The sequence below is a fragment of the Mesoplodon mirus genome (assembly GCF_964341445.2).
Source record: "Mesoplodon mirus genome assembly, chromosome: 19".
NCBI lineage: Eukaryota > Metazoa > Chordata > Mammalia > Artiodactyla > Ziphiidae > Mesoplodon > Mesoplodon mirus.
The window spans coordinates 47,678,368-47,693,244 of record NC_138995.1 but is presented as its reverse complement, the minus strand read 5'-3'; the positions used below and the strand labels follow the sequence as shown (position 1 = coordinate 47,693,244).

General features: G+C 46.5%; 3 protein-coding genes across 8 annotated transcripts in view; 2 read left to right on the top strand and 1 right to left on the bottom strand.

Annotated features, from left to right (window-relative positions):
* The window catches only part of RHPN2 (rhophilin Rho GTPase binding protein 2), a 59,720-nt gene extending 50,957 nt beyond the window's left edge, over positions 1-8,763 (top strand). The window contains exons 12-15 of the mRNA XM_082605815.1: positions 79-155; positions 509-655; positions 1,192-1,347; positions 7,418-8,763. Coding sequence (XP_082461941.1) covers positions 79-155; positions 509-655; positions 1,192-1,347; positions 7,418-7,684 — 647 coding nt within the window. The 3' untranslated portion in view covers positions 7,685-8,763. The remainder of the gene's footprint in view (positions 1-78; positions 156-508; positions 656-1,191; positions 1,348-7,417) is intronic.
* FAAP24 (FA core complex associated protein 24) overlaps positions 1-12,006 on the bottom strand; it is a 238,959-nt gene extending 226,953 nt beyond the window's left edge. Inside the window, exons 1-5 of one of the 2 annotated variants that reach the window (XM_082605816.1) lie at positions 11,856-12,006; positions 11,549-11,667; positions 11,288-11,427; positions 10,964-11,116; positions 9,081-10,185 (exon numbers count right to left, since the gene is read on the bottom strand). In XM_082605816.1, the coding sequence (XP_082461942.1) occupies positions 9,937-10,185; positions 10,964-11,116; positions 11,288-11,427; positions 11,549-11,654 (648 nt within the window). In that variant the 5' untranslated portion in view covers positions 11,655-11,667; positions 11,856-12,006 and the 3' untranslated portion in view covers positions 9,081-9,936. Of the gene's footprint in view, positions 1-9,080; positions 10,186-10,963; positions 11,117-11,287; positions 11,428-11,548; positions 11,668-11,855 lie in introns of those variants that run through there. The other variant, XM_082605817.1, reaches the window with a different exon arrangement.
* Positions 12,007-12,278: 272 nt separating this feature from the next.
* Positions 12,279-14,877, top strand: part of CEP89 (centrosomal protein 89) — a 76,698-nt gene continuing 74,099 nt past the window's right edge. For all 5 annotated transcript variants that reach the window (XM_082605986.1, XM_082605984.1, XM_082605985.1 and 2 more), the window contains exon 1: positions 12,279-12,391. In XM_082605986.1, coding sequence (XP_082462112.1) covers positions 12,353-12,391 — 39 coding nt within the window. In that variant the 5' untranslated portion in view covers positions 12,279-12,352. The remainder of the gene's footprint in view (positions 12,392-14,877) is intronic.

The following is a 14,877-nucleotide window of genomic DNA, read 5'->3' as shown; positions in this document are numbered from 1 at the left end:
GGAGTTAGCCCTGAGTTTTCAAGGATAACTTTCCATTACAGTAACATTTATGCTTTTACTTTTAATCTTCTTTTCCAGCTAAAACTGAGCGAGAGGTTGAAATTATACCGCCACAGTTCTCCAAGGTGACAGTAACGGACTTCTTCCAGAAGCTGGTATGTTCAACATTTATTTCATAATGACTTGAGGGTGAAGCTTTTTTGTAAGTTGCAAGTATGTAAAAGGCTACTTTTAGATGTTTTTGATTTTTAATTACAGATGTTATATAAGATTATTTAAGATAATTTTAAAAAGATAATTTTATCTTAAGTATATTGGATCTTTTAGAGAAAATGGCAATTAACCTTCTTGTATGACTTTGTAGCATGTATTATCTCAGATGGTATCATTAGTCTCGGAGCAGGGCCGAATGAAATCTGTAAGGACAATAAGGCATCATTTCCTTTGGTTTTCAAAAGTTCCTGATTCAGCCTTCAGCTCCTACAGCTAATGATGCTCTATTCCGAAGGGCCCTTTATCTATGTTTTCGGCTAATAAGAGATGGACACCTCCTCGAAGCATTCACTTCACTGCAGAAGGAGGAGACTTGGGGTTCACCCTGAGAGGAAACTCCCCAGTTCAGGTCCACTTCCTGGATCCATACTGTTCTGCTACGGTAAGTGTGGACCCCTCTAAATTGGGAGCAAAACCCACTGGCATCTTTGCAGACAGTGAAACTGGTAAAATATAAAGAGAGCTGCCCAAACAAATGTATGTGGGTGATTCAATTTAGGGTTCCTCTATGTAAAATGCCTTGCTTTATGGGAAGGCCCCTCATACCTTTCTTGCCCAAAGAGAAAAGGATTAATTTTTGCCTTCTTGAAGCAAACTTGTGCAGATAATTATTTTATTAATGAACTTGGGAACTGCTTTAGGGATCTGAATGAACAGAACATTGACCTTTTTTTTTTTTTTTTTTTTTTTTTTTTTTGCGGTACGCGGGCCTCTCACTCTTGTGGCCTCTCTCATTGTGGAGCACAGGCTCCGGATGCACAAGCTCAGTGGCCATGGCTCATGGGCTTAGTTGCTCTGCGGCATGTGGGGTCCTCCCGGACTGGGGCACGAACCCGCGTCCCCTGCATCAGCAGGTGGACTCTCAACCACTGTGCCACCAGGGAAGCCCTGACCTTTATTTAAATCATACTTTCATAGGTAGCAGGAGCCAAGGAAGGGGATTATATTGTTTCCATTCAAGACGTGGATTGTAAGTGGCTGACCGTGAGTGAGGTTATGAAGCTGCTGAAGAGCTTTGGCCAGAACGACATTGAGATGAAGGTCGTGAGCCTCCTGGATGCCACGTCGTCCATGGTGAGTGCTGATGCCCCCTGGCAGCAAACAGCGACGTGGAGGGAAGTCAGTGTGAGTCCAGCCCCAGAGGTCTTTATCCGGACCCCTGCCTCCTGCCTGCATTTGTAACGTGCCACAAATGACTGAACTCCTAAGCCCGTCATCACTGGGACGTGCTCAACTTGGGTCAGGGAGATCACTGGAAAGCTTTTTTTTTTAATCCTATAGATCAGCGGTCCCCAGCCTTTTTGGCACCAGAGACCGGTTTTGCGGAAGACACTTTTTCCATGGATGCGGGGTGGGGCGGGGGGGATGGCTCAGGCGGTAACGTGAGCGATGGGGAGCGATGGGGAGAGATGGGGAGCGGCAGATGGAGCTTCGCTCCCTCTCCCGCCACTCACCTCCTGCTGTGCGGCCGGGTTTCTAACAGGCTGTGGACTGGTACCGATCCACGGCCCAGGGGTTGGGACCCCTGCTATAGATAAAAGAACCAATTGGGGCTTCCCTGGTGGCGCAGTGGTTGGGAGTCCGCCTGCCGATGCAGGGGACACGGGTTTGTGCCCCGGTCCGGGAAGATCCCACATGCCATGGAGCGGCTAGGCCCGTGAGCCATGACCGCTGAGCCTGTGCCTCCGGAGCCTGTGCTCTGCAACGGGAGAGGCCACAACAGTGGGAGGCCTGTGTACCGCAAAAAAAAAAAAAAAAAAAAAAAAAAAAAGAACCAATTGATTTATTTTTCTGGTTAAATTCTTTTCAATTGCAAAAGTAGTACATACTCATGATTTTAAAAAATACTGAATTGATACAGCAGGGCTTGAGATGATGTGTGGAAGATGCTCTCCGCACATTGTCCGGGACAGTGTTAGCTGTTTCCTGGGAGATCTTGGGAAGCGTCTGAGCCTGTGCAAGTCCATGTGCACAGTTACATCCCTTTGTTTCCCCAAGTCGGAGGAACTGTGGCATACGCACCCTTCTGTGCTTGCTGCATTCTATTATGTACCTTGGACGCTTCCCTCTAGAACAGTATGTGTTTATTCATTCAACAAATATTGATTGGGCATCAACTGTGTGCCAGGCCCTTCTCAGGTGTTGGAGCTACAGCTGGAATTAGACAGATAAGGTCCCTGCCCCCACAAAGCTGGCACTAAATAAGCAATAAGTGGTTGTGATTTTGGGTAAGTGCTGTAAAGGAAATAAAATGTGTAATGTGCTAGAATGACTGGAGCTGGGAGGGGCTCCTGAGCAGGGCTTGCCCTGAGGCTTGAGTGACAGGAGGAACCAGCCATGTGAAGAGGTACAAGAAGAGCACGTGGGCAGGGGCACCAACAGGTGCAGAGACCAGACCCTGTGGCAGGAATGAGCTTCACCTGCTAGAGGAACTAAAAGAAGGCCTTTCGGCCGGAGCGTCTTGACAAGGGCGAGAGTGGCGGGGCCGGAGCGTCTTGACAAGGGCGAGAGTGGCGGGAAATGCGGTGGGAGGGAGGCAGGGCTTCATCGGCAGTGGACGGAGTTTGAAACCTTTTGAGACGGGGAGTGACGTGGCTGATGTTTATTTTAGAAGGCCGTCTTGCTGTCTGGAGGCCAGCCAGGTGGCCGCAGAGCAAGCTGGCTGTGGCAGTCACCCAGGCCAATGACGTTAGCACCGTCCCACTAGGGGGTGACAGTGGAGGTGGCGAGAGGTGGGTGCACCTGAGACGTAATTTGGATATAGAGCTGATGCATTTGTGGATGACTTGTATAAAAAAGATGCGGGAAAGAGAGAGGACTGCACAGGTTTTGGCTTGAACTACTGCATCATTTTTCTTAATGACGGGAGACGGGGCAAGGGTGAGGGAGGCCGAGGAGAGAGAAAAACAAGTGTTGTGTGTGGTTCGCGTGTCATTAGGCATCGGATGTAAAGGTAAAGTAGGCAGCTGGATGTTCAGATCTCAGTTCAAGGCAAATGTCAGCCTAGAACTAAATATTTGAGGATCATCAGCACAGAGATGATATTTAAAGCTGTAAGATGCTAAACGAAATTACCCTCGAGGGGTTCAGGGTGGAGGACTCAACCCTGAGAGACACCACAAGCGTCTGGAGGTCAGTTAGAAGTAGGTGCAAAGGGGAGTGCAGACAGGTGGGATAAAGAGGGGCTTCTGAAACTAAGAGAAGAAAATCCTGCCCGGAAACAGTGGTGGTTTGTGTTGAGCACAGTTAAGAGGTGGAGAATGAGGGAAGCAGAGCCATGTCTGTTATATTTGGCAGCAGGACAAAAGGACACTTTTCATGGGGAAATGGCGACAGAACTCAGACTTAGAGAGGGTTGGAGAGTGAATGATTGTGTGATTCCATTGGTAAGGAATGTCCAGAATAGGCAAACCCATAGAAACAGAATGTAGGTTAGTGGTTGGTTGCCAGGGGCTGGGGCGTCGGGGAATGGGGAGTGTAACTGCTGATGAGACAGGGTTTCTTTTTTTTTCTTCTTCTTTTTTGGCTGCACCGCACAGCTTGCAGGCTCTTAGTTCCCCGACCAGGTATCGAACCCACGCCCCCTGCAGTGGAAGCACGGAGTTCTAACCACCAGACCGCCAGGGAATTCCCCAGGGTTTCTTCTGGAGGGGGGTGGGAATGTTCTGAAATTCACTAATATTAGTGGTTGCACAACTCTGTGACTACTAAAAACCACTGGATTGTATTAAAATGGTGAATTTTATGGTATGTGAATTATAACTCAGTTAGAAAAAAGAAGAAGATAAAGTAGTCAAGGGACTCAGAGCATCTTGGGAGAAGGGATCATGAAAAATGGCACTTTTAGGGGTGGAATCCATAGCATTGCTACACTAGTGATCAAGGTCTCAACCAGAAACAAAAGAAGTTTGTCCAAGAAGAGGATAAATAGCAAAGTGCTGGGCTCTGGACTGAGGGCTGGAGTCTATTAGGCACAGCTGGAGAACCTGCAGCTTTAGAACGCAGCCCTGCCCCTGAAGAGACTGAAAGGCTTATCTGTTAGTCCTGTCACACTTCTATTTTATTTATTTTTGTGTGTGTGTTTGGTATGCGGGCCTCTCACTGTTGTGGCCTCTCCCGTTGCGGAGCACAGGCTCCGGACGCGCAGGCTCAGCGGCCATGGCTCACGGGCCTAGCTGCTCCGCGGCATGTGGGATCTTCCCAGACCGGGGCACAAACCCGTGTCCCCTGCATCGGCAGGCAGACTCTCAACCACTGCGCCACCAGGGAAGCCCTCCTGTCACACTTCTGATTGAACCAGGCCAATGAAGAATCTGATGTAGGGGTGAAAGCAAGGGTTCTGTATTCAGACTGCCTGCATTTGAATCCTAGCTTTCACCAGTTCCATGACCTTGGGCGTCAGAGACTTGCTCTGAGCCTCGGGAAAATGGAGAAAACCATACGTAGCTGGGATACATTTCAATTCATAATAGGTGTTAGGAGAGTAATAACCATGACATGGCTATTCTTTTCACCCAGCATGGACTTTAGATAATTGAGCACTGGGTTTTTTTGTTAATTTTCTTTTCTATTTTTATTGGAGTATAGTTGCTTTACAATGTTGTGTTAGTTTCTGCTGTACAGAAAAGTGAATCAGCTATACGTTTACATATATCACCTCTTTTTGGGATTTCCTTTCCATTTTGATCCCCACAAAGCATCGAGTAGAGTTCCTTGTGCTGTACAGTAGGTTCTCATTAGTTATCTATTTTATACATAGTAGTGTATATACTATGTAGTATATATAGTAGTGTATATACTAATAGTGTATATACTATTGTATATACAATCCCAATCTTCCAATTCATCCCACCCCCCTCTTCCCCCCTTGGTGTCCATACGTTTGTTCTCTACGTCTGTGTCTCTATTTCTGCATTGCAGGTAAGTTCATCTGTATCCTTTTTCTAGATTCCATACAGTATTTGTTTTTCTGACTTACTTCACTTTGTATGACAGTCTCTAGGTCCATCCACGTCTCTGCAAATGGCACAGTTTCGTTCCTTTTTATAGCTGAGTAATGTTCCATTGTATGTATGTACCACATCTGCTTTATCTGTTCCTTTGTTGATGGACATTTAGGGTGTTTCAATGTCCTGGCTATTGTAAATAGAGCTTCAGTGAACATTGTGGTACATGACTCTTTTTGAATTATGGTTTTCTCAGGGTATATGCCCAGTAGTGGGATTGCTGGGTCGTATGGTAGTTCTATTTTTAGTTTTTTAAGGAACCTCCACACTATTCTCCACAGTGGCTGTATCAATTTACATTCCCACCAACAGGGCAAGAGGGTTCCCTTTTCTCCACACCCTCTCCAGCATTTACTGTTTGTAGATTTTTTGATGATGGCCATTCTGACCGGTGTGAGGTGATAACCTTATTGTAGTTTTGATTTGCATTTCTCTAATAATTAGTGATGTTGAGCATCTTTTCATGTGTTTGTTGGTCAGCTGTATGTCTTCTTTGGAGAAATTTCTATTTAGGTCTTCCACCCATATTTTGATTGGTACGCAGGCTTCACACTGTTGTGGCCTCTCCCGTTGCGGAGCACAGGCTCCGGACGCCCAGGCTCAGCGGCCATGGCTCATGGGCCCAGCTGCTCCGCGGCATGTGGGATCTTCCCGGACCAGGGCACGAACCCATGTCCCCTGCATCGGCAGGTGGGCTCTCAACCACTGCACCACCAGGGAAGCCCTGGGTTGTTTTTTTGATATTGAGCTGCATAAGCTATTTTTTGGAGATTAATCCCTTGTCAGTTGCTTTGTTGGCAAGTATTTTCTCCCATTCTTGAGGGTTTTTTTTTTTCATCTTGTTTATGGTTTCCTTTGCTGTGAGCACTGTTTTTAACTGCTGAGCCTCTTCAAACAAAAGCAAATCATGGGAACAGTAAAGCCCAGTGCTCTGGCTGAATTGGTTGCCTGCTACCCCACTCTCTCTGGATTACGGTGGGGATCCCTAGTACCTCTCCATGGAGCACATTCTGACTACCACTGATGTCGTGGAAAGAACCCTAGGCTTGGAATCAAAGACCTGGAATCAGGCCCTGCCTGCTGTTAATAAGCTGTTTGACCTTCAGCAGGCTTCATGGTCCTCATCTGTATAATCTAAGATTTAGACGAGTGCAGTGGTTTCCAGCTGTGCTCCGTAAGGCCCTGAGTGTGTCAGAGGTGCCCCAGGAAGATTTGGGGACTGGGTAGTGGGGAGCATGCTGGATGAGGACAGGAAACAAGTGAATGAGAGAAAGGGAAGACTTGTGAAAGGGAGCAGAGATATTGCGGTGGTAGCTGGGAGGGGGATGTAGGGGTAAAGGAAAGTTTTTCAAAGGTGTGTGTGTTGATGGCACAGTTAGCTTGTGTGCAGATGGGAAAGGTTTAGGAGACAGGAGAGCAGAAAGGAGGGGATACCTGGAGGAGAGAGGGAGTGAGAGGGTCCAGGCACATGGGAGGGCATGTCTTTAAACTGGTGAAATGAACATAACTTAATGGTTAAAATGGTAAATTTGATGTTATGTTTATTTCACGTTTAAAAAATTGGAAAAATGTAATATCCTCATCACCATGGACCCTGTACTGTCATTAAAGAGAATGAAGTTGATCTCCATCTGTTGGTGTGCACTGAAATCCAGGATACATTAAGTGAAGAAAGCAGGGTGCGGACAAGTGTGTGTAGTGTATTCTTAAGGAAAGACAAATGGTGATGTATACTTACACACATATCAATACCTGTATATGAATGTTATCTCTAAAAGTGTAACAGATAGTGGTTACCTCAGGGGAAGAGCCTGAAAGCCCAGGTAGGAGGGACACCTACTGTTCACCTCATGCATTTTCATATCATTGACCATGAGTATGTATTACTTTTTCAAATGTAATAACCTTAAAAGGTAGTGGTCTCTAGCCTGAATTACTACTACTGAGTATATTCCTTAAGAATTGTCCTTGTTGTTAAGAACCTAATTCTATATAAGCATTTGTCACTGAGTTTCAGAATTATGTCAACGTAATTTTAAAGAGGATGCTACGAGTGCAGAATCCGAGTCTCAAACTTCGCAATCGTTTCTCTGACATCTTGACTTCTAACACCTTTCTCTTTCCTTTTCTGTGTGCAGCATAGCAAATGTGCCACATACTCTGTGGGAATGCAGAAAACTTACTCCATGATCTGCTTAGCCATAGATGATGATGATAAAACTGATAAAACCAAGAAAATCTCGAAAAAGCTGTCCTTTTTGAGTTGGAGCACCAACAAGAACAGACAGAAGTCGGCAAGCACCTTGTGCCTCCCATCGGTTGGGGTCAGGGTTGCGGGGCCTCCGGTCAAGAAGAAGCTCCCCTCTCCGTTCAGCCTTCTCACCTCCGACAGTTCTTTGTACTAACGTGAGGAAACAAAAGCGTTTCCCATGCTGACTGGGCCTTCATATTTGTGCCACAGTGGAAAATTTCTAAATATTCTCAAATCCCATTTTCTCACAGCATAAGTCTACAATTGATATGTTTTTATGAATGACAGTAACAAGAAGCCTCTAGAAATTTGTGGAAAACAAAATTAGGGGAGTCTCACCATATTGCTGCAAGTTATTTATTATATAAAGTATTGTAAATAGAATAATGTGGGAATATGGCTGTTTTTAACGACTATAATTAAGACTCTTAGTTACTTACTATCAGAGTTAAATTAGGATTTCCTATACTGGTCCTATTTGTAAGTTTCCAGACTTGGGTGATAGATAATTCCTTAACTCAGAATTCAGATGACCCCAAATTAAGGCAGGGCAAGGGACAATAATGATATACTTAAATTAGTGTTACTAAAAACTGTCCCAAAGAGCTCCTTCCTAAGGGGAGTTCATTAACCTAAAACAACAAGATTTTACTATTATTTCTAAATAATATGAATGCTGTTTCCAGATAAAGTCTAGTGCCAAATTTGTCATGACTTATTAGATATAAAACCATTTAGGAACAACTTTTCTTCTATTTTATGTCATTTAAAAGTCGCTAACACAGTGGCAGTGTTAGATGAAGATGCTGTCTACAAGGTAGATAATATACTGTTTGATACTCAAAACATTTTTCATTTTGTTTAAAGTAGAAAGTACATAGTTGTATATTTTAAGAGTCTTTAAGAAGGGTTAAAAACATTGTATAAGGGCAGGATGTAAATGATTCAAGTTTAGAGCTCTATTTGACTTTTTAAAATGACATTCTTACCAACTGATTTCTCTTGCTAGACGTTGGATGACACTGTGACTCTAATAAGATTCACTGTTGGCATAGTACAAGTTATATAGCTTTTAAAAATATATCATTGACATGTAATTTTGAGAATTAACAAACTTAAATATTTTCTAGTGTGTAATATCAAAAGGGAAGCAACCATATTTGGGAAAGTGTATCCACTGCTCTAAGGGCTATTTTTGTATAAATATTTACATAAATGCATTCATTTGCCTGAGTTAATGGTTTCCACTTTGATTTCACTTTAATTCCCTCCTCTTTCAAATCATTTTTACCCTAATGCACAAAATGTTTTTATTGTATTTGATTTTTAAAAACTACTAACATTTCACAAAACAGGACTTAGCTTTCAAGTTATCTTAGTATCCCTGAAAACATATAGCCTCTTTAATTGTATTTATTTTTTGAATGAGCAGTTGTACATTTTGATCCCCAGGCTCTCCTCTCTGGATGCAGCTGCCCCTGCCATTTTCCCGTGTCTCTTCCCGTTATTGGGCTATACATTTACAAACACATTCTTTCCCTCCCTCGCACACATTGGCTTTTTTTTTTTTTTTTTTTTTTTTTTTTCTTTTTGCGGTATGCGGGCCTCTCACTGTTGTGGCCTCTCCCGTTGCGGAGCACAGGCTCCGGATGCGCAGGCCCAGCGGCCATGGCTCACGGGCCCAGCCGCTCCGCGGCATATGGGATCCTCCCAGACCGGGGCACGAACCCGTATCCCCTGCATCGGCAGGCGGACTCTCAACCACTGCGCCACCAGGGAGGCCCCACATTGGCTTTTTATTTTAAAATGGGAACTCTGGACTCCAGGCTTTCTGTGTTCAGAAGTCATGCTCAGTGATTACAAACAAACTGTGCCGCTACCCGGAAGGGAGGGATGGAGGTAGAAAGGAAGGAAGGAAGGAATAAAAAAGGTAGTACAATTGTTTGTTTACACTGGCAGCCACCCTCAAAGCACAGGTGTATTAAGACCAGACCTGAAGAACAGTGGCTCTGCCAGAAGGAACAAGTGCTTCATTCACTGTAGGTTTGTTTCCTCTAGACGGTCACATCCAGTACCTTCCATGATAGATACAGGTCAAGGTCGCACATTAAAATCTGCCTAAGCTGGCTTTTTGCTGAATCTTGAGAGTCCCTGTTTAAACCGACTCCCTTAGGAAGGTGTCTACCAGCCCTCTTCATGCTAGCAGGATGCGGGCAGTGCCATCTGGGGCACACTAACTGAAGTAAATACCTGAGCCCAGAAAGCAGGGCAGGACAACTGGCAGGTGCCATTCAGGCCTCACTTCATCCTTCCCTAGTTTCTGTGAGAGGAAATATTGTTTCTTAATGTGAAAGAAAACAAGATCCTGTGGTTAGTGGTGTAAAGGAGATGCCGTGGGAAGAGCCATCACCTGGACCGGGTGAAGAACGCATGAATGTGCTGGGCCACTGATTGTCCAACCACCGGCTCCAGTTCTTGGATGGAAGCATTACTTAGTTGCTGGATACTTGGAAACCTCTGAAGCAGGAGAGGAGCTTTAACTTTCCCGACTCCTGGGATCTGTTGCACAGTTCGAAGGAGGGCTGGCTCAGAGATCAGAGCCCGTTTCTTCCTGAGAAAAGGGTTCTTACTGGGCTCTCTGGTTTGCTCTTCAACCTGAACCGAGATGAAAGGAAAAGCACATGAGTGCTAGAAGACTGGAGGTTTCTTAAAATTTTGTTTTGTGGAAATTTAGTTTTAGTTTCTCCATTTGGTTCAGTTTGATTCACCACTGCAAATATTCTCATATATACCATGAATATAATTTTTCAGGCATCAGTAAAATTATTAAAAGATGAACTATATGGAAAACCACTAGGTTAAAAAACAACAACACATGAACTTGCAGACAGAAGTGCTGATGCTTAACAAAAGATACATGGCAGGACTTCCCTGGCAGTCCAGTGGTTAAGACTCTGCCCTTCCAATGTAGGGGGTGCAGGGTCGATCCCTGGTCAGGGAACAAAGATCCCACATGCCGCGTGGCCCAGCCGAAAAAAAAAGAAAAAGATACGTGTGGATGAGGCGAAGAAGCTGTTGACAGTGTCACCATCCTAAGTGCAGAATAGTGCATGATGGAGTCATCAGAGCCCGGGAGGCTAAAATCAGGTCTCCAACTTGTTTGCTTTGTTACATGCTTGCCTAGAATGGGGGGCAAGCCCAGCTAGCTGCAGAGGCAGCTTCTGAACTTAAATTCCTCAAAAAGGTTTTGAGGAATAGAATAGAAACAAACCAGTCACTGGTTTATTAGATAGAAACCAAACCAGTCACTGATAGAGATTGATCTGATGGATTGTACCTATAATAAGGGCAGCTGTCAGAGTAACAGGTCCAGGAAGGTCAGTCAAGAGTCCTAACACAGGGCTATTGTGGAGGAGTAGGAATCAGTACTTACCAACTGGATAATGAGACAGGACGCTTCCGTCTGGCTGGCCACTGGAAGCAACACCATCCCAAGATCCAGCACAGTAAATTTCTGTACGGCTGGAAAGTACTGTTCACTCATCTGCGTTTTTTCAACTACTACAATCCCTTGAAGTTTACTGGACTTTAATGAAAAAAGAAAGACAGGAAATTATTTTGTAACAAAATTCCATTCAAGATTAAGAAGCTATCCAAGGGTGCTTGGAATGGCCAATGGTTTTATATAAATTATTCCAAGGGATAGACAGGGGGGATAGAAGTCAATTTTCAATTGTTTCTTTAATTCAGTACTTACGTTTCTAACCCGAACAAGTCTCCTTCTGTAGCCATTTCCTGCCACCAAATCAGCTTCGGTGATATAAAGAATGCAGGATCTGCTAGACAAGTAAAAATCTACCGGTGTCAGGCCATCCTCAAAAACGAGTTTAATTTTTCCTTAAAATACAGAAAAGAAAATAAGTTCCGTGAGCTTTGGATGAAAAGACGGCAATAGGTGTAACGTTTTTAAAAAGTGGGCTGAGGTGAGAGAGGGCTTTAGTAGAGGGAGCCCACCGACCTTGCATTCCCTGTGCCAGCTGTGACCCGCGCCATTTCTCATTGGCCACAATGTGCCCAAACGGCACGTGCATGGGGCCTGTGCCATCAGGGGTGTTCCCTTCCATCGGCGGCCTGGATCTAATGAGGGGAATACAAGACGGCACTTGAGCAGGCTCTCCGGCACACGGCCCCGCATTCCACTCCCAGCCCCGGCCTGTTTGGCAGGGGCCCGTCTGCAGAGTGTTTTTTAAGAGGCTTGATTATTAGCCAAAGTCTAAGAACCAGGAGATTCCTGTCCTAGAAGCCGCGTCCCTCACTTGCGTCACCTGCCTGGCCCCTGATACTCCCGCGTCGTGGCTCCTCCATCCAGTCCAGGGCGGGGGCCGAGCCGGCCAGGAACCAGTTCTGGGTCTTCCGCGACATTACCTGCGGCGCTCCACTTCCGGGTTCTCTCCTGCGCACTCTCCAAGTCCTTCATCCTGCCGGCCCTCTGCCTCCCCTGGCGCCGGATAGGCTATGGCCTCAGAGATCGACACGTGACTGGCCAATAAGAGAATGGACAGCGCACACTGTCCATTCAGCCCTGGACAGGATTTGAGAGGGACCCGCTGGTTGCCATGAGCGACGGGTGTGAAGTAACCTTCGCTCTGATTGGTCTTGGGAAAAGCAGAGCCAATGGCAGACGTGGTTGTTGCGAAGTCCGTTGCGTACAAAAGGCGTCTGGCGCTAGGCCAGCTGGAGGCGGCCCACTTTAGGGAGTGGTACTCGGCTCTGAGTTCTGCTTGTCAGTCCAGTGCCGGTCTGGCCAACCCCCGCAGCAAGGATGCTCCTGGGGTTCCGGAGAGGCGGCAAGAGGCAGTTTGTAAGTATATCTGCGCCCGGCCTGCGCTCTGGCCCGTGGGGCCGGGAGTTAAGTGGGAAGGGGTTGGGATTTGGGATGGAGGCGAGGTAGCGGCCCAAGAGGAATTGGTTTTTCTTTCGAGAATCCCTGAATTTTCGTGTTTGGATCACGGATCCTCTATCCCAGTGTCGGCCTCAGTCATTAGGACTCGCCCTGTCTCACCTGTAACTTTCGCTCCGGTGTCGGGGAGTTCACTCCTGCCGGCACAAACTTGCTCCACTACTGAATATCCCTCTGTGGGAAATCATTCTCGATTCTTCCTCCGCCACGCACCATGTACACCCCACCAGCAAGTTCCATAGATTCCACCTACCAAATGCATCTGGCAGCCGTCCCCGCTCCCACCCCGGTCTCCATCATCTACCTGCACTGCTGCAGCAGCTCCTCCCTATTTCTCGGTCTCCGTTCCTGCCCTTCCCCTAGGTCCGTTCTCCACAAAGCAGCCAAAGCGATTCTTTTAAAATGCAATTCTGATCGCGCCCACTGCCCACAAGTCACACACACAGACGCTCCAGCTCTTCCCACCCTTAGGTTTATTCAGGCCTTTGTCTTTGCTCTTTCTTCTGCCTGGAATGCTTCCCTCCACACCTTACCATGACCACTGTCACTGCGGGCGCACACTTCCAGGCTCATTCTCTGACCCCTCCTCCTAGGATACTTCTTTGTAACCACTGCCCCCCACCCCAGTGGCGTTGCTCCTGTCCCCCTTTTCCATACTCGCCTGGTGAAACCCCAGACCTACTTACATCCAGTTCTCCATAAACTTAATACTTTAAATACAGAGAAAGCATTTTGATAAGGGTACTCCTGAACTCCGTTTCAGATTGGGATCAGAAAGCATGCCTGACTTGGCTTCCTGTTCTCAGCCCTATGACCTGCTGAAGTCATTTTAGACAGGTGGACGTTGAGAAGCAAGGAAGGCATAGTTGAAGCATATTTTTCCATTGCAATTTTGCTAACTCAGCATCTTTACTGAGGTTTTTTTTTTGCGTTACTGAGTTCCTACTGTGTGTGTGCCAGAGACCCACCATTGATTGACAGCCTGTGGCCCCAAAGGCTAAAGGGTAGACAAACCTATAAGTCATTCAGCACAAAATGGTGAGGGAAAAAGTGCTGAAGAGGCATATACCAGGGAAGGGGCAGCAAAGTCAGCCCAGAGAGTTGACCTGGGCCTTGGGAGGAGCAAGGAAATAGAATTCCAGGTGGAGAAAACAGCACGTACACAAGTCTGACACAGAGTCATTTGCTTTGTGGGAACAGGAAGGCAGTTCTGAGCGCTACAGCATGTGTAGGGATGAGGAGGGCCCGCCAGAACAGAATCCGGGGCCATTGAGAGGAACCAACTGATAGCAGCCTTAGCAGCCTTCTGTGCCAGGAGAGGACATTTCTCTGTCCACCCGAGAGTTCTCATGCTGGGCTGAGATAGGATCATCCTGTGTTTTATTAGAGACTAGAGGCAGGAGAACCATAGTTAGGAAATGATTATCGTGGTACAGGGGAGAAATGTTCAGCATACTTTGGGAGATTCACTCCCTCCAAAAAATAAATAAATAAATAAACAAAACTCACGAGGCCTTTTTGAAGGACCTTCTGGATGCCAGCCCCTGGGGATTCAAAGGTGAAGAAAAGCCTTTCTTGTCCTTGAGCATCTGCCAGGCAGTGGGGGATGAGGGAGGCGGCAGACAAGTGTATATCCTGGAGAATGGTGGGATACAGCAGTGGCTGCTCTGGAATACCTGCTCTTGGGGTTGGCCATGCACGTGGGACTCGGGGGTGGGATGAGTGGGGGGGCTTCAGAAGACATTTGGAAGGTCTGCTCGTCCCTCACTCCTGAAGGATGCCCAGACCCCTGGCTCTTCCCCTTGGTTGCACCTTCCTTTCCACCCCTGTACCTTGTGCCCACCCCAGCCTGATTAGTCTTCCCCGGGGCCACTTTCAGTGGGCGCTTCTCACTAGGTCACAAGATCTCCTTAGTCTGGTCTCAAAACTCTTAAATGGAAACAGTCCCCACTCTGACTCCAGCTCATTTTTCTAGCCTCTCCAACTCAGATGCTTCTGTATTCCAGTGAACTGGAGTGCTTATTTCTAGAACACCGCCACTAACGTCTTGCTTCATTCCTTTGTTCCTGTTCCTCCCTCCTTCTGGAATGCCTTTCTATCGCATTTCCCAAATGTGAGAGCAGTGGCCATCTTTGAAGACCCAGTCTAAATGCTCTGAGATTTTCTCCAACACAACATCAGCGGTCCCCTTGCTGGCCCCCAGATCTGAAGGAGCCCTTGCCTCCCTGGGTCACCTCAGCACTTTGTCTTTAACTCTCCCTTGGCACTTTCCATGATTCTGTGTCGTATTATAAATATCTGGGTGTTTCTCCTCTGTACTGTCCCTCCTTAAAGATGAGGACAGGTTTCTTCACTGTCATGAAACGCTGTCATGGCGTTTTGCCTCT